This window comes from Pleurodeles waltl, chromosome 1_1 (genome assembly GCF_031143425.1).
Source record: "Pleurodeles waltl isolate 20211129_DDA chromosome 1_1, aPleWal1.hap1.20221129, whole genome shotgun sequence".
Classification (NCBI taxonomy): Eukaryota; Metazoa; Chordata; class Amphibia; order Caudata; family Salamandridae; genus Pleurodeles; species Pleurodeles waltl.
Genome location: NC_090436.1, coordinates 429,929,373 through 429,953,504, shown reverse-complemented (window position 1 = coordinate 429,953,504; position 24,132 = coordinate 429,929,373). Strand labels below are relative to the sequence as shown.

Here is a 24,132-nt window from a genome sequence, read left to right as displayed (position 1 = left end):
TGTCTATGGATCTTCTATCCCACAAGGTAGCCCACACTGATGCTAAATTCGCCCGCATTTGGCAACCGCTGCTTGACTATTTGACCTGCCAAGAATACACCTGCTTCACACCTCCCTGCCTCACAACACTATATCTCCTCGACTGTAAAACCCCCTGCAATAGCAAGGCTGATGCACTGACGGCATCATGTCCCATTCCCTATCCATTCCCTGTTCCTCACTTCCCCGTGAGTTGCATTGTACCCCTGCTTATACATACACACAGCACTGCCTTTACCCCATAAGCTCCCCACAGGCATCTAACCAAAAGAACTGCACCTTCGACCTATAATGGCCGTTTGTTTGGTTTTACTGTTCACTGTTTCTTTTTGTTCTATTTTTGACACACAGTAAGACCTCCCATTCATAGCTCACCTTAGTTGTGCACCCAACGCATACTTTGACATGTCTACTCCTATGTCCATTGTATGAAACAGCTTTCTATTTTTTTAATAAAGGCAATATGTGAAAATGTGGAGGGCATCTTCTAATGCCTCCTATGTCACGTGTTGTATGCTGTCTTGTCTTACAATTTTCTTTTCACTAAACTTCATTGCTACATGATCCAAACCTCATTCTTGCCTGCCGGTCAGCTGGTCAGTAAGTAGCCTATTGACAGACCTTCACTCTGTTATCTGGACTTTGTAACTGAGCACTCTACAGCTGACGGCCTCATTGTCCATGACTTGACTAGCAAGATCAATCATAGTTCCTTCCTGACCAGTTCTCCAGATATGGAATCTTTAAGGATTGATGCTTTTGGTAAAAGACTGGCCTATAGGTCCATAAATGTGGTTTGCTCAATGGGCAGGTAAAGTCATGCTCTGTCGAATGTGGCCAGCGAGAACTTGCCGGCTGTGCAGAGGACCTCGGAGTCTCAAACAGGATGCAGAACGTAGTTTGTGCAGTCCTGTTTACTACTGAACACTGGTGTTGTGCTTAAAAGGCATGCATGAATTAGGTCGACCAGATATTCTGGTGTTGTGCAAACATCCTTAATAAATGTTGCCTACAATGGGTCCAGATTCTTTGGTGAAAAAGCAGAATCCGCACTAAAGAAACATAAATACATCCGAGCTACTACACGCTATTTGGGGATACTGATGCCAGCAAAATAGTTCCCCATGAATTCAGAAAACTGAGGCGATTCAAGGGGGCAAGACTATAGACAATGTCCGCTTTACCAACGCTTAGACATTGTAGTCCCTTTTTTGTTTCTCTTGTGTGGCATTGTTAAACTTTGCACACGGCTGCAGTCCTCCAATTTCTCCCTTCTCCAGCAGTTACCAAGCTCTGTCTGGAAATGTTACTTTATCTCTGTTCCCATCCCCCCAGACTCCCTCCCTAATCAGTGTGTGTTTTAGCGGAGCATTTGACAATTATGATGAGAAAATGTGTCTTTTATTCTCTAGTGGTGCTGTTGAATGTGTTCTGGGCATGGAGATCGATGAGAGGTGCTATTCATATTACTTCCTGGTTTTGAAAAAGGACGGTGGCCCTAGGCTTATTCTAGAAATCGAGCAATTAAATGCCTTCCTGCGGAAGGAGAAATACAGGATACTCATACTGGCCTAGATTCTACCTGTTCTGGACCCAGGAGACTGGATGATGTCATCAATCCTGCACACTCACAGGAGTCCTTTGCGGTCCATGGTGGACCAAGAGCACTTAAGTTTTGCTGTGCTTTCCTTAAGTGTTACTTCGGGTGTTCAGGAAAGTGATGGTGGTGGCCGTTGCTCATCTTTGGAGATCAGGAATCCATCAACTCCCTAACTCAGTGACTGGCTTTGGAAAGTGTGCACCTTGCAGTTAGTCGTATACCACTGCTAGATGGTGGACAACCTTTTGACAACTTTGTGGTTCTCGGCCGACGAGCTGAAGTTGCACCCAAACCTCTTGTAGTGGATTCCATTTATTGGGTTAATACTGGACACATTCGAGGAAATTCTTCTACTTCAGTGAGTCTGGGATATTCAGCATATGATCCTGATATTTCAAGCTTAATCTTGTTTTTTTTTGTGGGGACGGCATTTAGGCGTCTTTGTCTCCTGGCCTGGTGCGTCCTTCCTGTTCCATTTGCTAGATCGCACACAAGTGTCCTGCAGTGGAACCTCTTGTCCAGTGTGCTCAACATTGGGGCGACTCTTAGCCATCATTGCAGATCCTGACTTTCTCCTGCAAGTTCTTGGTGTCTGCAAGCCACTTAGTAGGCCACTGTCCCTCCCGCACCCTAAGCTCACGATGGTGACAGATGCATTGCTGCTGGTTTGTATGGGCACCTAGGGCAGATACAGATCAGAGAGTTGGTGTCCATTGAAAATTCAACTCCATATCCACCTGCTGGTGCTGCAGAAAATCCACCAGTTTTTTTGGGGGTTGGGGGGGATTTGCTGATATCGGAATGTATTTCAAGGCCTGGATTTTCGACAGAGACCTCCCACCCCAGCTCCCAGATACCCCCAGGGCTTACAGTGCTGTGCTCTGCAAATACTGATTGATTGAGCACGCTTGCTTCATGTCCCTACAAAGCCACCTGCAGTGGTGAGGTGGAAAGCAAGTGATTTGAGTCCAATATATATATATATATATATATATATATATATATATATATTTTTTTTTTTTTTTTAATTTAATTTATAGTTCGGTTTGTTCATTACGAATTTTAAAAATCCTTTGAAATTCTGTTAAACTGTGTTTAAATATAGTCATGGTTGGGAATTGAAACCGAAGCCTCCTTAAATTTGCCAGTTATGGTTAGTTCCACAAAGTATAACACGCACCCCTGGCATGCAAACTAGAACACATGCGCAAGATGTAGTGCTTATGACCTCACAATCTTTATTCAAGTAAGATCACCATACATCACAACATCCATAATTGAGTACACATACCTAAAAAAAAAAAAAAGAAAGGAAACCTCACTGTGTTCGGTGTTGCCCAATAAAGTTAATGGAGAGGTGATATTACATGTCACCAATGAGCTCATTTGTCATGATCTGTCATATCGTGGTTGAGGTTATGAGCATTGAATTCGTTGTAAGAATATGATTTGCAGGGTTTGTGGAGCTAACCATACGTTGTGTGTTTCATGGGGGTCTTTTTGTTTTGTAGACATAACTGTATTTTTATATTTAACTGACAAGCATATTAAGATATATATATATATATATATAGAGAGAGGGAGAGAGCGCGATATATATATATATATATAGAGAGAGAGAGAGAGAGAGAGATATATATATATATATATAGATAGATAGATAGATAGATAGATAGATAGATAGATAGATAGATAGATAGATAGATATATATGTATTGGCTAAAAAGGCCCAACGCTCTCCAGATGTACTGGCACCCTACCAGCATAGATTATACAAATTCTACGCCCTGTAGTTCATTTGAGTAAAAAAAAAAAAACAGTCCTTATGCATTAGCCCATATGTCAGTGCAAATTTCTTTATTGTTGTATATTTCTTGAAGTCTTGTTGAACATTCAGTCCTGCATATATACACATCCGCAAATTTTAGAGCATCAGATCTCGCATATATGCAGTGATACAACATCCAGCATGTGTTTTGAGACCGTCTCTTCTTCTGGGCTGCATTACACATAGAAAACTGAATAAAATAATAAAAATAAGCATACGCTCATCCTAATACGTGCATACATTGCTCATAACTTGTCATTCTCTGTTTAATACATCACACTTAAACAAATTCTGGACTACCCATTGTAAGTTTGTCATCCTTTACGATGTTAGCGGACTCCCAAGTATGACTCGTCCTCAAAGGGTGCATAAACAAAATTTCTTGTATTCACACTTAAACATTGTATTGTTGTCAGTGGTTACATAAATCATTTAGACACAAAATACCAACTATGATTGTGCCACCTTAGAATTCCCTGATTAGAACAACATTGACAGTCTCACATGCAAATCTCCCTTGACGAATTGTTGAATCAACTGCTACCCCTACTCCCAAATTTATAGTCCCGCTATACCTCCTGATAGAAATTTGCCTATGATATACTTGTGATCAGTGATTTCCAATGTTGTGGCTCATAAGATAAACCTTTTCCCTGTGTGTCGAGCTGTAACTGCTCCGTTTGTGTCCCAATGAAATTTGCAGAGTATGCAGAATGGGGTTCATAGGTTGCCGCAATCCAAGACTTCATTGACTAAGCATACAGCACCCCGAGATAACCCTCTTGTATGCACGAGTAGGAGAGGTTTTTATCTTGTGAGGATCAACTCTCAGACTTACTTGAGACCTATCAATTGAAGAAACAACTCGGACTCCTTGTATTCCTTGAATGTTCAGTTCTGTAGTTTGAATCGGATATCCTGCTTCTAATCTGTAATTTTAGCCTTTGTTAATTATAACCACAATTAAAAAAATATATACATTTTATCTCCAGGTATCCTGATCACAACTATTGCTTCTAAGGGGGAGTTGCAAAATTGGCCTGATCTTTTACCAAAGCTGTGCGGACTATTGGATTCTGAAGATTACAATACATGTGAGGTTAGTATGTCCGCACAAGTATCTTGTTATCCTCGAATATGACAGTGTAATAGTAAGTGGAGTAAGTGTTTCATGTTATCTGTGTTGTATAATAAGTTCTGGAGCATCATATTTTTATTGAAGGTTTATGGTCCTTATACCACCAGAAGGCTAATACATTCAAATGTGTTTTAGAGCAACAAAGTGTGGAACACTTTAAATAAACATTGGTATCAGATGCAGTAAAAGATTTTAGGTTGCAGCAGAGGAGAGTTTCAAATAAGTTGCTTATGACACAGCTATAACTTTTGTTTTACCTTTTAAAATATTTTTTCCACAAGGCACGTTTTGGCTGAAGCCCCGTTTGAGGCCATTAGGAAAATTGGCAAACTAAGTTGCTAAAACTTCGTTTTACATCATTTCAACGGCCACATTTTTCCAAGTATGTAAGTCAGTCTTCACCATGGTCCGTACTTACGGAAATGTTTATACCCTTATGAACGTCTTCATATTTTTTTGACAATGCCTCAGTTTATTCCTTTAAATGATCATTCTTTTCCGGTTTTCAGCGCACCAAGCTAACCATTTTGAAATAATTATTCGGTAAATGCATATAGAAAACAGAAACTGAATAAATCTTTTTGAAGTAATACTTGGTAGGAAGCACGGTATGTAGCAATTCTAGTTACGAGTCTGTTGGGATCTTAGACTATAGCTCTACGAAATTTGCACATCTAGCTTTGGTAGTGTTTAGTAATTTGTATTTGCTGAACTGTTCATGTTCTGGCAAGTTCCTTGGAACGTGGATTGATAACAATCCTCCGATGTAGCTGTTATTTACGATTTAATTTGGATCCGGGGTTTACTTCTCACTGATTGACGTTTACTTTGTCACTTAACCACCCGTTTGCCTTTTTGTATGTGTGCATTGGAGTCTTTGTGAGTCGAAGCAGCAACAAGAAGTTCTATCCTAGTTTCAGCTTTCTTTGAGGTAGCGGTAGGTTTTCACGAGGAGCTTTTTCTGTACTATTCGCCATTCATATCGTAATCAGATAAGTGCCATAGTCCCTGCTGGTGGGAAACATTCCTGAACCTTGATGCTGCCACTATCTTGAGATGCAGTCTGGATGGGGCTCGTTTTAGACTTGGGAACAAAGGAAGCTCATTGCATTTTTTTTCTGCTAAAAAGTTCTATTTTAGTTTTGTTAAACCTTTGGCGACATTTTATACAACACCCTGCATTCAGTTGCTGTTCAATGTGGGCTTTCTTGACTAATGCCTCACTATGCCCATCCTACCATATTCCTCGATTACTGTGCCCCACTTTCATTAACCTTGACCTAAAAAGACCTGTAGCTCCTGCGTTTTTTTTTTTTTTTTTTTGAATGCGAGCTGGAAAATGGTGTTCTGAGCATTGATGGGAGCATGAGTTCTGCCATGCATTGCACGTTGCACAGTGAATGTGTTTTTTGGCTTTGGATTTGCTGAACCGCACCTAACTTGTAATTTTGTTTTTTTCAGGTGAATTTCAGTTTTTTTTTATAGCATTCATCTGCCATGTATTCTGTCCAGGCTGCACTTGGGCTGTGTGTAGCTGCGTAGGCTGCAGTGTTCTGCGGGCACACAGCCCCTTGTATGTCTAGGATTTGGCTTTTGTAGTGGCTGTCTTTTAGTTTTTCAGTAACAGAACTTTAATGTATATTGTCGGATGGCCTAAATACCACCAATATTGACAGTCTTAAAAGTGCAACAAAATGATGTTGTTTTAAAATTCCATACTCATTTTGGCATCAGTCTGTCCAGCCTCAAAATAAACTAATATCTCACTAGGGGGTCTGGCACTCTGGTGCAGTGATAATCTTGTTTTTCCTACCATCCGGATATTGTTTCTACTTATGGCTGTTGTGTGGTTGGTCCTTCCTGTGTTCATGTGCTGCGAGGTAAAATCCCTTAATTTGGGTCTGTATATTTTGTGTTGAAGTACATTACTATTTACTATTACCTCCTGCGAGTGATCTCCTATACTTTGGGGGTTTATGGTTTTTTTTTTTTTTTTTTAAACACATTTTATAATTTTTTAATTATAATCAAAAAAGTGCCACAAACGAGGCTGAGCAATACATTGTGCATTTCAGATTCCTTCAGCTTATTTCATTTTCCAAACAAAGGTCTTTGGGTAGAGAGCTCTAGTGCTATGGCTTTTTAGTCAGCCCAAACCTCCAGGGTCACCCCCTGGCCTGAAACACCGACTTATGAAGGCCCATACAGTGATCCAGTTCCCTTACACATCCCTCCAGGGATGGAGGACCTGAAACCTTTCATCTTTAAGCATTACCTGCTTTGCAACCAGAGGTCCTAATCCTAGCAACGACATCTTATATCTACTGTAATCAAATGCGGCGCTGATATGCACTGGGGCCATTTTAGGTTCTTAGTGGAAGCCACCACCTCAGCACTTCTTCCAGCTTGCAGAGTACCTTTGCCAGTAAAGAATAACGACTACACAGCTCCATACCATATGAAGTAAGTCCCCATCACTCTGAACACAAAGGAATAGTGGTGGCTATTACTTCTATAATTCAGAGTCTATGCTTGATATAAAAAATAACTCTGAACTGAGATGCGATTAACTCTCACGTAATGGGCAAGGACTCGCTCTAATCACCATCCGGCAATGAACCCAAATCTTTTCTCCAGGCCTCTCGCAAGTTTGTCAAAGTTTAAGATCATTATTGTGCACGAGCAGGTATGTTTGTGAGAATTTAAGATCGTGCGGTTAAGAACATTGGCTCTAACAGACAAAAGCTGGGAGTTCTTTGAGTCCTATTATGTAATGTCTAAGAGCATGCTGGAACAGCTGTAGATACCTGAAAAATTGACTACAATGAAGGTGAAGTTTCTCCTGTAAAGTGGAAAAGAATTTCATCATAGTTTGGATTAGAATATTTCCCAGTTTAGAAATGCTGATCATGTCCCAGCCCCAACATCACTGCAGCTATTACACCTGCCTCAACCACTTCTTTGCCCATAAGGTGTTTTCTTTAGTAAGTTTGTTCTTCCAACCTAACACCCTGGTTTCATCATGCCAGGTCTGCAGCACTACCTGTGTGGTCGGTGGCAGAATGCAGTTTGATGTTTCGCCCCAATCCTCCAGTCAAAAAAAGGTGCATTTATGCATCTACCCCACATCATGCATTTTTCAGACGAGAAGGCAGGGTCACCATTCACATCACATCACACCACCCACTCGTTGAGGATTACCAATTGGGAATTTCTGTAGTACAGTGTGATCCCTGTCATAGGTAGATTTAAAACATTTATGCAGGGCAGTGCTGATACCTCATCACTCTAGACAAAACCCCTGAGAATAGTTTATCTTCAGAAAGGAGCTATGTGGGATCAGGAATGAGAAGTGCTGCAGTTAATAAAAGAGATGTGGGAGAACCACCATTTTAAGGATTGCTGAGCATCCTAGGCTTGACAATGGAAGGGCTGCCCAGAACATGTTTTGTTGCCTAGTGATCTGCAGCTGTATATTAATCACCTAAGTGCTGCTAATGTCCTGTGTGACTTACACCCTGTAATATCGAAATTCATCAGTAACCACCTGTAAATCTGCTGCCCAACCGAAGACCTGGGTGGGGTTCAAATAGGCGGCCACACCCACCACAGATAGAGATGATTTGGTCCTGTTTATTTGGAGTCTGAGCATAGATCCTAATCCACTCCGCTTAGTGCTCAATCACAATAGTGGGCAGAGAAGAGAACCCTGCCTTGTCCCTTCCCTCACAAGAAACATGTCAGAGGTGGCCTGACTTACTCAAGCCAACCAGACGTACACAACAGCTTCGCTCATTTCCAGAACCTAGACCCAAAACTGAGTCTGCCAGCAGAAGAAACAAAGCCCCATCCTACAAGAATCCAATGCTTTCTTGAAGTGGGCTAGGAAAATGGCCAGCAGATCATGGATATGATTTGCTGGGAATTAGAGCATTGTAGACCCTTCTAATATTTTGTCTTGTAGGGTGTTTTGGAATTAACCTAAATTGGTCCATCCTAACCATAGAGCTACCTACCCCCAATTGTTTGCCATGGGTTTTACAATATTTTAAATTCAACATTGAATAAGGAAATTCAGTGGTATGACATCCAGCGGTCAGGTGGGCACGCTGGCTTGTGTATCACTATTATTTCTGTTGCATGTAAATTCAAGGGGAGTCTTGTGCTCTCCATGGCTTCAGTCACAGTCAACAGAAATGGGCCCGGACAGTTTTATCATTGACAGATTAAAGAATTCCCCTGGGAAACCGTTAGGCTCCCGGGTCTTCCCCGCTCTCAGTAGATGCAAGCCCTTGGTGAGTTATTCTTTCATGGTGTCGCCATCCAACAGATCTCCATTATCGCCCACCAATGCCCGAGTGGAAAGATGCTTGCTCATTCTCAATGTATACAACTCAGGCAATTTATCCTCAGCGTATAGGGTTAAATAATAAGACACAAATTCCCTGGCAATATTTAGGTCCACCCTAATCTCTTGAACATCTCAACCCGTAACACAGGTCATGTCTTGTTGCATCGGAGCATAACTGCTTGAGAGTTTCTTCTGTGTAACTTCCAGGTGCTGACTAATATTGTCGCCTCCTATTGTGACCTTGAAAGCCACCCCACCACAAGGAAATGGAGACCGTGCTGCTGTAAAATGAGTCATTTGCCTCCACCATATGTTTTGTGTGATCCAGGTAAGTCAGTCATCAAGCTTCCAACTTTTAACCCCTCTAAGTGCCTCCTGGACCCGTTTGCTATCTCTGCTGTAGCAGAGAATGGTCCGAGAGCCCTCTTGCCAGTATCTGAACCACTGCCACTCTGAATTGGGTACCAGGAAATAATTAAGGTGGTTGAATGTCTCATGGACCCCCTAGTAGTATGTAAAACCCCTTTCATGTGGGTGAAATGCCCCCCAGGCATTCGCTGTCCACCAGGCCTCCATGAAACAGGTGACCAAGTTGAGGGCTGCCCTGGACACCTGTACAATCCTGAGGGCATGGTCGTGGAGAAAGCGGTGCCAACAAACTGCTTATGGTTTCCAAAAAGATAACAAGGACATAACTTGGCCTTAAAGCTATCCTGTCACAGCCACATATCCACCCATATTGCCTTGCTACACCCGATAAATCTTAAGTACAAGACACTTACTGATTTATATGGCTACTTCCCTCGAACCTCTAGTAACTCCTCCATGCTACACCTGAAAGAATCCCTTATGTGCCAGAATGGGGCATCGATTTTCCACCAGCAAATGGGTTTCCTGCATGAAAAGTATATCAAGATGTAGTTTCTTGGCCGCTTGGAGGATCACACCTCGTTGTAGTCCAGAAACCCATTCACATACCTTGTAAACACCCAAACCTGGCCCAACTCTGAATCCTCAGGCATGTCTCAACCTAGTTGAATGTGTGGTGGGGTATTGTGCGGTGTGTTATAATCGCCCATCTCTCATATATTATTGTGAAATAGCAAAAACGGCTAACTGCAACCTTCCAGTTCCGTTACTCAGACCCACTTCTTTCACCCTACACCTGTAGAACATGACACATCTGTTGTGATATAAACTTAGGACTTAATCCAACTAAACCTCAAAAGAAGAACACCGTTCCGTTGTACCAATTTCCCCCTCCCCTTCCTTGGTCAAACAGCAATCATGGAACTAATTAATACTTAAGGTGGACTCTAACACGTTGAGGATTCTTGGTGTATGTCCTTTTGGGGAGCTGCGTATGCCCTCCGTTCCAACTCCACCCATCACTCAAGTTACTTGGCAAGTATCTGTTTACCACAGTTACATTGCTAAAAATGACACCAGAAAAGGTAGAAACCATGTACCAATATTGGGTCTACATCTAGTGATTGAGGTAACAGGGTCCTTTCATATGGGCTGCCATTCTTGAGGGGTCCCGTCCTTCTCCAACTCTGGTCCTTCCCTCTGTTTCAGCCAAGATGTTGCTTCTCCCTTTCACTTCTGTCGCATCTGGCTGGCATCCCGGCAGACTCCTGCCATTCTATGTCTGCCAGATAGGGATCTTTTTCTTTTGTTCGTGTGTTTTTGTAATGTGAAAACTAGCTCTTTGGTCCCCCCCCCCCTTCCACAGGGAGGGCAGTTGTTGCAGCCTTACCTGGCAGTGTTTCTCCACCCACTACCAGACCACCTCCGGGTCTCAATAAATAAGTTGTGTGTGACTGGAATATTAAATTCAATTCGGCCAGAAAGAGGCTGAGGATAGCATGGTGGCTGAAATCAACGATTGCAACTACAAATGTTGATTTCTGCCACCATTCTATCCTTTCTACATTTCCCAATCAATTTCTTCTTTTTTTAATTTTTTTTTATGTACCTAAGATCTGAGAAAGCCTTTTCACATAAGTATGTGGTGGGGAAAGGAAATGAAATCACAAGGGCCTCTCATATCTCCATAGCCTCTCTGTCACATGTAATTAATTTGTTTTATAGCACCTCTCATACCCGTGTAGGTTGTCGGAGCACTTTACAGGGGACTACCAGATGTAGGATTCACATGCACACCAGTAGGCATTTTCTAAGAGTGCTTTTTCTGAAGAAGCACAAACTCAGAATTCAGAACCTAGCATAGTGGTTAGTGTTGACTTTAATAATAAGAATGCATTTCTACGCGAGCAAACCTTATTTTAGCAGCATAAGGATAATGAAAGACTGGGGAAAAAAAATTACAATTTGTGCCATGCAGTTTGCATGCAGATCTTTGGCAGTTAATAGCTCACTGTGCTAAATTACGATTGTAAATTATGAACTGCACAGCAAAAAAAGAATATTTGTGACAAAAGCAGTAACCCACTGTGCCATGCACATAAAACACTTTTCTTTGCATGGTACACCGTCTTTGTGGCAGACCTATTAACCATCTGCGCTACCTTTGATGAGTCAAAGCTGCTACTAGACAAAACTATTTCTTTCCAGCAGATACAAAAATCACCAGAGTTATTTTTAAGCTTTTATTTTTGCCCGAAAGCTGACAGTTGTACAGGGAACTTTGCAGTGCTTTTAAAATTGCTGCACAAATAGTCTTACATATAAAAACACACAAACATTTCTGTCCAGAGTCCCAGGTCTTTGGACACCCTAGGAATGTGTCACGGACGCTGGGGGTTTGCAGGCCACAGGTTGGGAACCACTGCTCTAGTTTCTTAGTAGATGTTATGAGTGTCCCTGTTTGCTGCATGGTTTCAATAGTGTCCTCCACGGTCCATAAGCGTTCCTCCGCTTCTGTGATTGTCTGCCGCTTATCGCAGATCCTGCCACATCAAGGTGACCTCTGCCCCCCACTGCACCAATCTGAACTCCTAAAGCATTTTTAGGGGCAGTTATAGCTTCTAATAATATAGTTGTCACATCCAATGATAGGGTAGGCCTTGTTCAACCTCTGGGAACACCCAGCAGATGTTGTCCTCTGACCCACCAGCACTCTTTCCTGTCCTCGCCACGTATGCTTCTCCTTGTTGACCAAAGAAGGTGGCACAAGGGGACCGGGACTTTCGTATCACCAAATTTAAGAAATATAATGAAGACAATTAGACCAGCTTCCCTTAGAACCAGTTCAATCTGGTTCGATATTGTCACATCACAGCTGGGGACCAAAAGTCTGCCTCTTTAGCCCCAGAACCTCCCGCACTCAATCTAGAGGATGACCGTGCTTTTCAAGCAGGTGCAGGGCGCCTTATGTATTGGGGACTCTCAGCAGTTCTAGTGCCCCCAAGGGCCAAGCATGCACCTCCTCTTGGGGGGGGGGGGGGGTGGGGGGAGGAGGTTTGGGGGGGGTCACCCACATCCAGGGCCCTGAAACTGCTTAGCTGAGAACAGGCCTCCTGGGTCCCCCAGGCCCTCTTCAAGACTTGCAGCTGCTCTCCTTCATGGCATCTGATCCAACCTGGTCTCATAAAACAGGCCTCTCGGGTCTCCAGCCAACAGCCCTGCTCATTCAACCTGACCCACTCTGCAGGAGAGCTGCCCAGTGGACGAGCAAGGAATCGTGCCACACCTCTGACTGAAACATTGTCCCCGGGCATGGCTGCTCATTGCCTGACACTCTCCTCCTTCTCTCTCTCTCTATGTGGCACAGAGCCCTTCACTTCCCCACTGCCAGAGGCTGCACTCGCTCCACGATTGCCCCCCCCCCCACCCCCCCTTCAAAGTCACTAAAAATGTAACTTATCACGGTCTAGTGGTCTGCTCTACCCTGCTGTTGCAGTAAAAGCAATGGGGTGGGCATGATTATAAAAGATCGGTGTGGGTGTGCAGCAGAGCTCCTCTACCACTCGTCCACTAACTTCAGCTGTTGACCACACCCCCTATTGTGTTAGTTTTGCTTACCTAACTTATCCATACCTATTTCCTTCAAACGAGGGCAAGTCTTTATTCCATAGCTGTGCTGCTGTCGTCATACAACCAGAAAGATAAACCTGCTAACTGTCTGTCAAATTTTGTGCAAATTCATCAAAACCCACACCAGATCCAGTGCTTTTGACCTCACTGTTGATGTGATGGAATCAGTTACTAATGTTGTATATAAACTTGCAGATGATGCAACTTAACACTATGAAAGAGACTGCTATCCCTGTGGTGGTATTTATTGATTTGTGTATGTGTTGTCATTTAATTAAGTGGGGCTTTCAGCTATTAGTTATTGCGATAAATATTGTAAGGTCATAAGCATAATTAGATGTGGTCTGTGAGTTATATCTTGTATGTTTGTTGTGCGAGTTATGGATTACAGTCCTGTCCATAACTTGTGGATTTCAGAGTTTTTTCCGGTTTTATTATTCAATCCATAACTCCAGTTCAGATTTTTCCCCCATTGACTTTTTAAGATTTTCTTTTTTTTTTTTTTAAATGTACATGTGCTACAACCACAGCTAATCATAGCTTCTCTTTTTTAATAGATGTATTTCTGATGGATACATTTACCTATGAATTCCTACATTTTGAATACTCCCAATGTTCCAGCATTCACCGGAAATCTTTTCTTTCTAGCTCTCCACGTCGATGAGGACGTCACAGTGGAATGACTCTGCACGCAACTCGGTCTGTCTTCCGAGCCATAAGAAGTCTTTGCCTGCGTGCTGACGTCTGTTCCCTTTTTTCCGCGCCTTCGACGCGAACCGTTTTTCTACCTCTACAGGTGGTTACACTGTGTCAAGGGAACTTTTGTTGAGTTTTCTTCGTGTAACAATGTCTACACCGAAGAAGTCTGGCTTTAAGCCTTGTAGAGTGTGTGGAGGTCACATGTTGGTCACTGGCCCGTATGAAAATTGCCTCAGGTGCATGCGTTCCGACCACGATGTTGGGGCATGCTCTTCTTGTCAGTGTGTGACCCCGCAGGCACTACAGGAAAGGGAAGCAAAAATATTCCTGGCAAAGGCTAAAAAAGGACATGAAGTGGGGCCAATGAAGATCCAGGAGCAGGGTCGCTCATCCCGAGATATTAGTTCTCGGTCTTTGTCACCAGCTTCCAAGTCTCTGTGCCATTTGACCTGGGAGGTGAGTCCCACCTTATCTCCTCCACAACCGAAGTCGCCTGAGATGTTACTGGTGCCGTCATTGGTTAAAATATCAGTGTCGCCTATGAGTCACGCAACGTAGTTCTCTCCTATTACTCCATAGGACCAGGAGGTTGAAGAGGAGGAGTCAAATCAGACCCAGCCTCCACAATGATATCCATCCTTTCCAGCCCCAGGTGCGGACCCATCCGATTTCTTAAATGCTATGTTTAGCATATCCAACAGGGTGGTGACCCCTGTTGGTGTGCCTGTGGGCTCCAAAGGTCCTTTGGCCTTTAATCTGGGAGGTTTTCTGGTGCCAAATAGGCAGGCTTCATTCATGCCTTTTTCTGCCCACGACTCCATACCAGTGGACTAGATTGGCGCTGAGAAAGACACCATCACGTTCGGAGATGCCGGGGCTGATACCGAAGTCGGATAAATCTTGGCCGCTGTTGCGCCTGTCTACTCCTGGCGCCGGCTTCATGGGCGCCACAACAGGCACCCTCCACGCCGGCGCACTCGCTATCCACGCCGTGGCTGGAGTCCAGATTGAGGTCTTGGAGGGAAGCCTTGAAATTTTTGAAGGAGCAGCAGTATTTAGAAGAGCAGCAAGACCTCGAGGAAGAAGAGCCCTCTTCCTTCTCATGACTTTGAAGGCATTGAGGTGGCCAGTGGGCTCAGACATTTCTCCAGAGTGGAAGTTGTTACCCCTTGTCTGTATTCCTACACCAAAGGTTACTTCATATCATGGAGTAATTAGGAAGGCAGCTGAACCTTTGGACTTGCCACTGCCCACAATGGAGTTGAAATCTAATATTCAGACTGAGGTTCTGCGCTCATCTGCTGCTGCATTGGAACCCCTGCTGCCTTTTAATGAGGCTTTGTCGGAGTCATTCCTGGATCTGTGACGGAAGTCTGTGGCTACTCCTGCTGTTTCAAAGCCATTACCAGGAGGTATAGAGCTGTGCCATGTGACCCACAGTTTGAGTCCGCATCCGTCACCTGAAAGCCTGGTGGTTCAGGCTTCTTGTTCTTCGAAGACTGCTTCTGGTTCCTTCTCTTTGACTCCACCTGACAGGAAAGAAAACATATGGAACATCTTGCTAAAAAGATATGTTCGATGGCATCTGTCGCTGTAGATACGCATGTTCTGCAATAGCTCGCCATCTGGTGTTGGGCCGGAGTGTTACAAGTTGTTTTTCTTCGAAGAAGTCTTTCGAGTCACGGGACCGAGTGACTCCTCCTTTTGTCTCCATTGCGCATGGGCGTCGACTCCATCTTCGATTGTTTTTTTTCCGCCATCGGGTTCGGACGTGTTCCTGTCGCTCCGAGTTTCGGAACGGAAAATTAGCTAATTTCGGAAGATTTTCGTCGGTATTGTTGCGTTCGGGATCGGCGTACTTAGATTCCACACCGCATCGAAGATCGAAGAGCTCCGGTGCCCTTCGGGGTAGTTTTTCGATCCTCCGTCGGGGCCTGGTCGGCCCGACCGCGTGCTGAAGAACGCCGATGGAACGGACCCCTTTCCGTTTCTGCCCCAAATGCCACAATAAATACCCCTACACAGACCAACACTTGGTCTGCAACCTGTGCCTGTCACCTGAGCACAGCGAAGACACCTGCGAGGCCTGTCGTGCGTTCCGGTCCCGAAAAACACTCCGAGACCGTCGAGCCAGAAGACTTCAGATGGCGTCCGCACCGACAGCCCAACGGGAGTTCGAGGAACAGGAAGAGGAAGGTACCTTCTCGATCCAAGACTCAGACTCCGAAGGATTCGACGATACACAAACCGTGAGTAAGACGTCGAAAACCACACAGAGAAACATTTACAAGGCCCAGGGGACGCCACTGCCATCCGGCCATGGCTCCACCCATAAATTCGGTGACCGACCGTCGGCACCAAAAAAGGCCCAAACAGTGCCGAGATCGTCCGACTCCGGTCGAGACACCGGCACGCAGCCTTCTCGGGACCGAGAAAGTGCTGGAGACAAGCCTCGACACCGAGATGCCGGTGTGGACACGGCTCGACGCCGAGACAGCGGCACCGAAACAGATCGACGCCGAGAGGTTTCGGCCCCGAAAAAGAAAAAAGTCACCTCGGAGCCGAAAAAACACGCAGACAGGGTTTCGATGCCGAAACAAACTGCAAGCGACCCAGCTTCAGGCTCTTATACAGAAGAGCACTCGCTAACCTCCCAAATGCAGAAGCATAGGTTTGAGGAAGAGCTACAAGCAACTGATGTGGACCATACACAAAAGCGTATCTTCATACAGCAGGGGACAGGAAAAATAAGCACCCTTCCCCCCATTAGGAGAAAGAGAAGGTTGGAGTTCCAGACTGAACAGACACCACAACCAAAAGTGGTGAAAAGAGTTACCCCACCACCCTCTCCTCCGCCCGTGATTAACGTCTCACCAGCACAAACTCCATCACACTCCCCAGCTCACACCACCATGAGCCAGGGTGACCAAGATCAGGACGCATGGGACCTATACGACGCCCCAGTGTCAGATAACAGTCCGGAGGCATACCCTACGAAGCCATCTCCACCAGAAGACAGCACCGCGTATTCTCAAGTGGTGGCTAGAGCAGCACAATTTCACAACGTAAGCCTCCACTCAGAACAGGTCGAGGATGATTTTTTATTCAACACACTCTCCTCCACCCACAGCTCATACCAAAGCCTGCCTATGCTCCCTGGTATGCTCCGGCACGCAAAAGACATCTTTAAGGAGCCGGTCAAAAGTAGGGCAATCACACCAAAGGTGGAAAAAAAGTATAAGACGCCTCCTACAGACCCGGTTTTCATCACTACACAGCTGCCACCAGACTCTGTCGTTGTAGGAGCAGCTAGGAAAAGGGCCAACTCTCACACATCTGGAGATGCACCACCCCCAGATAAAGAAAGCCGCAAGTTCGATGCAGCTGGTAAAAGAGTCGCAGCACAAGCTGCAAACCAGTGGCGCATCGCGAACTCCCAGGCACTACTTGCGCGCTATGACAGAGCCCACTGGGACGAGATGCAACATCTCATTGAACATCTGCCCAAGGACTTACAAAATAGGGCAAAACAAGTGGTTGAGGAGGGACAGGCCATTTCCAACAACCAGATCCGCTCCTCCATGGACGCTGCAGATACAGCTGCACGGACAATTAATACATCTGTAACTATCAGAAGGCATGCATGGCTCCGAACGTCTGGATTTAAACCAGAGATTCAACAAGCAGTTCTCAATATGCCTTTTAATGAAAAAGAACTGTTCGGTCCAGAAGTGGACACAGCGATTGAGAAACTCAAAAAAGATACGGACACTGCCAAAGCCATGGGCGCACTCTACTCCCCGCAGAGCAGAGGGAATTACAGCACATTCCGTAAAACGCCCTTTCGAGGGGGGTTTCGGGGTCAAAGCACACAAGCCAGCACCTCACAAGCCACACCGTCCAGTTACCAGGGACAGTATAGAGGAGGTTTTCGGGGACAATATAGAGGAGGGCAATTCCCTAGAAATAGAGGAAGATTTCAAAGCCCCAAAACCCCTGCTACTAAACAGTGACTCACATGTCACTCACCCCCTCCACACAACACCAGTGGGGGGAAGAATAGGTCATTATTACAAAGCATGGGAGGAAATCACTACAGACACTTGGGTTCTAGCAATTATCCAACATGGTTATTGCATAGAATTTCTACAATTCCCTCCAAACATACCACCAAAAGCACAAAATTTAACAACACACCATTCCAATCTCCTGGAGATAGAAGTGCAGGCACTATTGCAAAAGAATGCAATCGAATTAGTGCCAAACACACAAATAAACACAGGAGTTTACTCACTGTACTTTCTGATACCAAAGAAGGACAAAACGCTGAGACCAATCCTAGACCTCAGAGTAGTGAACACTTTCATCAAATCAGACCACTTCCACATGGTCACACTACAAGAAGTATTGCCATTGCTAAAACTACACGACTACATGGCAACTTTAGACCTCAAGGATGCTTATTTCCATATACCAATACACCCATCGCACAGAAAATACCTAAGGTTTGTATTCAAAGGAATACATTACCAATTCAAGGTACTGCCTTTCGGATTAACAACCGCACCAAGAGTCTTTACCAAATGTCTAGCGGTAGTCGCTGCACACATAAGAAGGCAGCAAATACATGTGTTCCCATATTTGGACGACTGGCTAATCAAGGCCCATTCGTTCATACAGTGCTCAAATCACACAAATCAGATCATACAAACCCTCTTCAAACTCGGGTTCACCGTCAACTTTACAAAATCCAACATTCTGCCGCGCAAGGTACAACAATACCTAGGAGCCATAATAGACACATCAAAGGGAGTAGCCACTCCAAGTCCACAAAGAATTCTAAATTTCAACACCATCATACAACGCATGTATCCAACACAAAAGATACAGGCAAAGATGGTATTACAACTCCTAGGCATGATGTCTTCATGCATAGCCATTGTCCCAAACGCAAGACTGCACATGAGGCCCTTACAACAATGCCTAGCATCACAGTGGTCTCAAGCACAGGGTCACCTTCTAGATCTGGTGTTAATAGACCGCCAAACTTACCTCTTGCTTCTGTGGTGGAACAACATAAATTTAAACAAGGGGCGGCCTTTCCAAGACCCAGTGCCACAATACGTAATAACAACAGATGCTTCCATGACAGGGTGGGGAGCACACCTCGATCAACACAGCACACAAGGACAATGGAACGTACATCAAACAAAACTGCATATCAATCACCTAGAACTTCTAGCAGTTTTTCAAGCACTAAAAGCTTTCCAACCAATAATAGTTCACAAATACATTCTCGTCAAAACAGACAACATGACAACAATGTATTATCTAAACAAGCAGGGGGGGACGCACTCCACGCAGTTAAGCCTGCTAGCACAAAAAATTTGGCATTGGGCAATTCACAACCAAATTCGCCTAATAGCACAGTTTATACCAGGGATCCAAAATCAACTCGCAGACAATCTCTCTCGAGATCACCAACAGGTCCACGAATGGGAAATTCACCCCCAAATTCTAAACACTTATTTCAAACTCTGGGGAACACCTCAGATAGACTTGTTTGCGACAAGGGAGAACGCAAAATGCCAAAACTTCGCATCCAGATACCCACACGAACAATCCCAAGGCAATGCCCTATGGATGAACTGGTCAGGGATATTTGCTTACGCTTTTCCTCCTCTCCCTCTCCTTCCTTACCTGGTAAACAAACTCAGTCAAAGCAAACTCAAACTCATATTGATAGCACCAACTTGGGCAAGGCAACCCTGGTACACAACGCTGCTAGACCTATCAGTGGTACCCTGCATCAAATTGCCCAACAGGCCAGATCTGTTGACACAGCACAACCAAAAGATCAGACACCCAGATCCAGCATCGCTGAATCTAGCAATCTGGCTCCTGAAATCCTAGAATTCGGGCACTTACAACTTACCCAAGAATGTATGGAAGTCATAAAACAAGCCAGAAGGCCATCCACCAGGCACTGCTATGCAAGTAAATGGAAGAGGTTTGTTTGCTACTGCCATATTAATCAAATACAACCATTACACACAACTCCAGAACATGTAGTGGGTTACTTGCTTCACTTACAAAAATCTAACCTAGCTTTCTCTTCCATTAAAATACACCTTGCAGCAATATCTGCATACCTGCAGACTACCTATTCAACTTCCCTATATAAGATACCAGTCATTAAAGCATTCATGGAGGGCCTTAGGAGAATTATACCACCAAGAACACCACCTGTTCCTTCATGGAACCTAAATGTTGTCCTAACTAGACTTATGGGTCCACCTTTTGAACCCATGCACTCCTGCGACATACAGTTCCTAACCTGGAAGGTGGCATTTCTCATCGCCATTACTTCCCTAAGAAGAGTAAGCGAGATTCAGGCGTTTACAATACAGGAACCTTTTATACAACTACACAAAAATAAAGTCGTCCTAAGGACCAATCCTAAATTTTTGCCAAAGGTTATTTCACCGTTCCATCTAAATCAAACAGTGGAACTTCCAGTGTTCTTTCCACAGCCAGATACCGTAGCTGAAAGGGCACTACATACATTAGATGTCAAAAGAGCATTAATGTATTACATTGACAGAACAAAAAACATCAGAAAGACTAAACAACTCTTTATTGCATTTCAAAAACCTCATGCGGGAAACCCAATTTCAAAACAAGGTATAGCCAGATGGATAGTTAAATGCATCCAAATCTGCTACCTTAAAGCTAAACGACAGCTGCCCATTACACCAAGGGCACACTCAACCAGAAAGAAAGGTGCTACCATGGCCTTTCTAGGAAACATCCCAATGCAAGAAATATGTAAGGCAGCCACATGGTCTACGCCTCACACATTCACCAAGCACTACTGTGTAGACGTGTTATCCGCACAACAAGCCACAGTAGGTCAAGCCGTATTAAGAACATTATTTCAGACTACTTCCACTCCTACAGGCTGATCCACCGCTTTTTGGGGAAATAACTGCTTACTAGTCTATGCAGAACATGCGTATCTACAGCGACAGATGCCATCGAACTGAAAATGTCACTTACCCAGTGTACATCTGTTCGTGGCATCAGTCGCAGTAGATTCGCATGTGCCCACCCGCCTCCCCGGGAGCCTGTAGCAGTTTGGAAGTTACCTTCAATTATTTATATATGTATCATCTCAACCTTAAATAGGTGCATACTTAGTCACTCCATTGCATGGGCACTATTACTACAATTCAACTCCTACCTCACCCTCTGCGGGGAAAAACAATCGAAGATGGAGTCGACGCCCATGCGCAATGGAGACAAGAGGAGGAGTCACTCGGTCCCGTGACTCGAAAGACTTCTTCGAAGAAAAACAACTTGTAACACTCCGGCCCAACACCAGATGGCGAGCTATTGCAGAACATGCAAATCTACTGCGACTGATGCCACGAACAGATGTACACTGGGTAAGTGACATTTTCATTCTTCATTTTCTGCAACCACAATTTTCTCATCTTCTTTTGCTCCTTATCACCAGTTTCCTCTCAAAAATTACATTTAAACAGTGTAGGAAAACATTACGTGTGCTTCCTGCCAAAAACTGAAATTCAAGCAAGTACCAGTATTGTAACATAAAACACAACATTGAGCACTGAAGTCTATTGTTTAGTTCGTAGGTTATTCTCTCATCTCAGGAAACAAGTGCTACAGGCATGGAACTTAATTTTTCCATATGGTGCAAGTCTCACTGGATATTTGGAGAGGCATTATTTTGCAGAGTTAACACTTTAACATCCTGCCTTTGGAAAAATACTAAAATGCGAGGCTTTTTAAACCCAATGCTAAAACATGAAGAATAAAACATTTCCTAATATTTAAACCCTTAATCTTTTTAGTACATATTAATACTACATTTTCATTTTAATTATTACTAAGCAAAATACATTTTCAATACACGTTATTTTCTCAGGTTAATACCTGAGAAAATATAAACGCTGTGTTTATGGTGTCCCCCATGTCAGCTATACAGTTTTATTTATTTATTTTCAAATACATGATTTCAGTTAGTACTTTTAATACATGTTTCATTATTTTTAAGTGACACAATTTTTATTAATATTGTCTGCACTCCAGCACTGGTGAAATTAAATGTCGGCATGCTGAACCCTAAGGCTGTGTAGTTTTAAATCCACTGCAGGCCTCTCTGATCCACTACCAGAGACTACATGCCCCTTTATCTCTCTTGTGCTGGTTCCTGCTTTCTCCCGTTGTGACTTTTTTTTTATAACATCTTTGTTTCCCATTTGTGTTTTTTCTCTTTCTTGTCTGATCTAATAACAATAAATGCAGGTCCCCGTAAATGAGTGCCAGTGCCAACAAGCAGTTCAATTTAAGCACCACTGCAGAGTCTTTAAAAAAAAAAATAGATTTAAAGCACAGTGGCAGTCGTAGAAGTTTAAAAGCCAGCCTCTAATGGCCCCAGCGAAATCCCTTATGAGCTAGTTATATCGCGAGAACAGCCACGTCAGAATGGCACAAATAGTGGAGCCACCAAAAGGAAACTTTATTGCAAATGTATTTATTTCGAAATGTAACTGTTTAAATCAAATTAAAAGTTTGACTTTGCTGTTGAAATTCAAGGGCAACAGGTTCTGAATGTACAAAATGAATAATTGCTGTAAAAACATTTGTGAATCGTCCCAACTAAAACACCTGCATCTTTGAATGTTTTTTTTTTTTATTTTTTTTTTTTAGGGCTGCCGTTAACCAACACCTTTTGAATTTCACTTAAAGTATGTGTGTGATATAATCAGAGGGGCTTTCATCAGCTCTCTTTGTATGTTATCTTGTAATTTATAGTTTTCTTTCACCCACTAGATTATACAGCATGATGCAGTGGACCAGCCCACTTCAGCTATTGGCTAACTTCAGTGGGAGTTATGCATTCTGCTTTCACAAGAAGCACATCGACACATCCATACTTAAAGTAGTTCCTGCCAAAGCGAAGGACTACTATGCAATGTGTGCATTTTAAGACCAAACGAAAGCGAATGCTTTTAGCTACTTTATTGCCGTATTATAAAAAATAAAAAAAAATTCTAGACAGACAGCTTCCCAAACAACGTTTTTCAGAAACCTTTTTTTCAGAACAAAAGAAGCACTGACAAAGCAAAATAGCTGATAACCAATGTCAGACACATTGGCTTGGCCAGTGCTTTGTTTCTTTAATGTTGCAGTTTCCTAGAGTGTTAGGAAAGCATACTGACATACACATATACATTTTAATATTGCCATTCAAACATTATATAATGTTTTTAACTTGTATGTATTTTGCAGGGAGCATTTGGAGCCCTTCAGAAGATATGCGAAGATTCTGCTGAAATTCTGGACAGCGATGTGTTGGACAGACCTCTCAATGTCATGATTCCAAAATTTTTGCAGTTCTTCAAACACAGCAGTCCAAAAATAAGGTAAAGCAGCACTTAGTAGATGCATACGTTTTAAATTGCATTCCATTTTCAAGTAGAACCAACAACAGCAAGAGTGATGATTTCAGGTGCTTTCAGTTTTGCATAACAGTTTTAAGGGTGCAGTCTTATTTTTCTTTTGAAATAATTTGTATTATTCAGTGTTTTGCGTGACAGCTTTTGCACTATGTGATCGTACAGTGAAAGCTCTGAGGGAATAATTAAGATGTTTGATTAATTTGCAAACGGCAGAGAGCGTGTTAAGTACACAATAGGGATTTGTTGTCTATGTGCAACCAGAGCATGAGTAGGGATGCTGGCCCCTGAATGACCTTACTCGAAGTAAGGCACTCATCTTACATTCAAAGGCAGCAATGTCTTCGTGTCTCCACTTTCAGCAGCAGGCCAAACGTAAGATTCCAGTCAGAAAAGATGGATTTGGGCTGTTAGAAAGAGAGAACTTTCATAGTAAAATGAAGTTACATACACGTTAAACTAAGATTATTAACGAATTTTAATAACCAGTAAAATACTTAGTAGGTCCTTTTACTAAGCCAACTGTGCCCTTGGTACCAGAAGCTGCAGAAATCTTTAAAACCATGTTGTCATATATAGCTTTTATTACCACGTTTGTCTGTTTCTAAGTGTTGTAAATAAAGGCTGTTCCTGTAATCCAGTTTAACGGCACTCGTATCTGATAGAGACATCTAGTTGCAGATTCCTTACCCTCGAATTTTCCCCAGGTGTCAGTCTGGATCTGGCGATTTTCTTCTTTTTTTTTTTTTTTTTATTAGTAGTACCCCTGCGCGTCATTAGGTGGCGTTGGTTGTTTTAGTGTCAGTCGTCCGTGTCATGCACGTTGGGTATGACCTCGTAGCACCTATATAGGCACAACCCCAGTGAGCTGATGTCACTTATTTTCTTTCCGCGCCAGCTAAGCGCAGATCGGAAGAAGAGCTACCCCCAGTCATTTTTGACTGATCTTTTTCGACTTTTTGTCAAATATTTTTCAGTGTTTTCTATCCTGGT

At 43.4% G+C, this 24,132-nt stretch overlaps 1 protein-coding gene across 3 annotated transcripts in view; it reads left to right on the top strand.

The window, feature by feature from the left end:
• The window catches only part of TNPO1 (transportin 1), a 1,170,250-nt gene that overhangs the window by 196,581 nt on the left and 949,537 nt on the right, over positions 1–24,132 (top strand). For all 3 annotated transcript variants that reach the window (XM_069224095.1, XM_069224102.1, XM_069224110.1), the window contains exons 4-5: positions 4,460–4,566; positions 22,973–23,106. In XM_069224095.1, the coding sequence (XP_069080196.1) occupies positions 4,460–4,566; positions 22,973–23,106 (241 nt within the window). The remainder of the gene's footprint in view (positions 1–4,459; positions 4,567–22,972; positions 23,107–24,132) is intronic.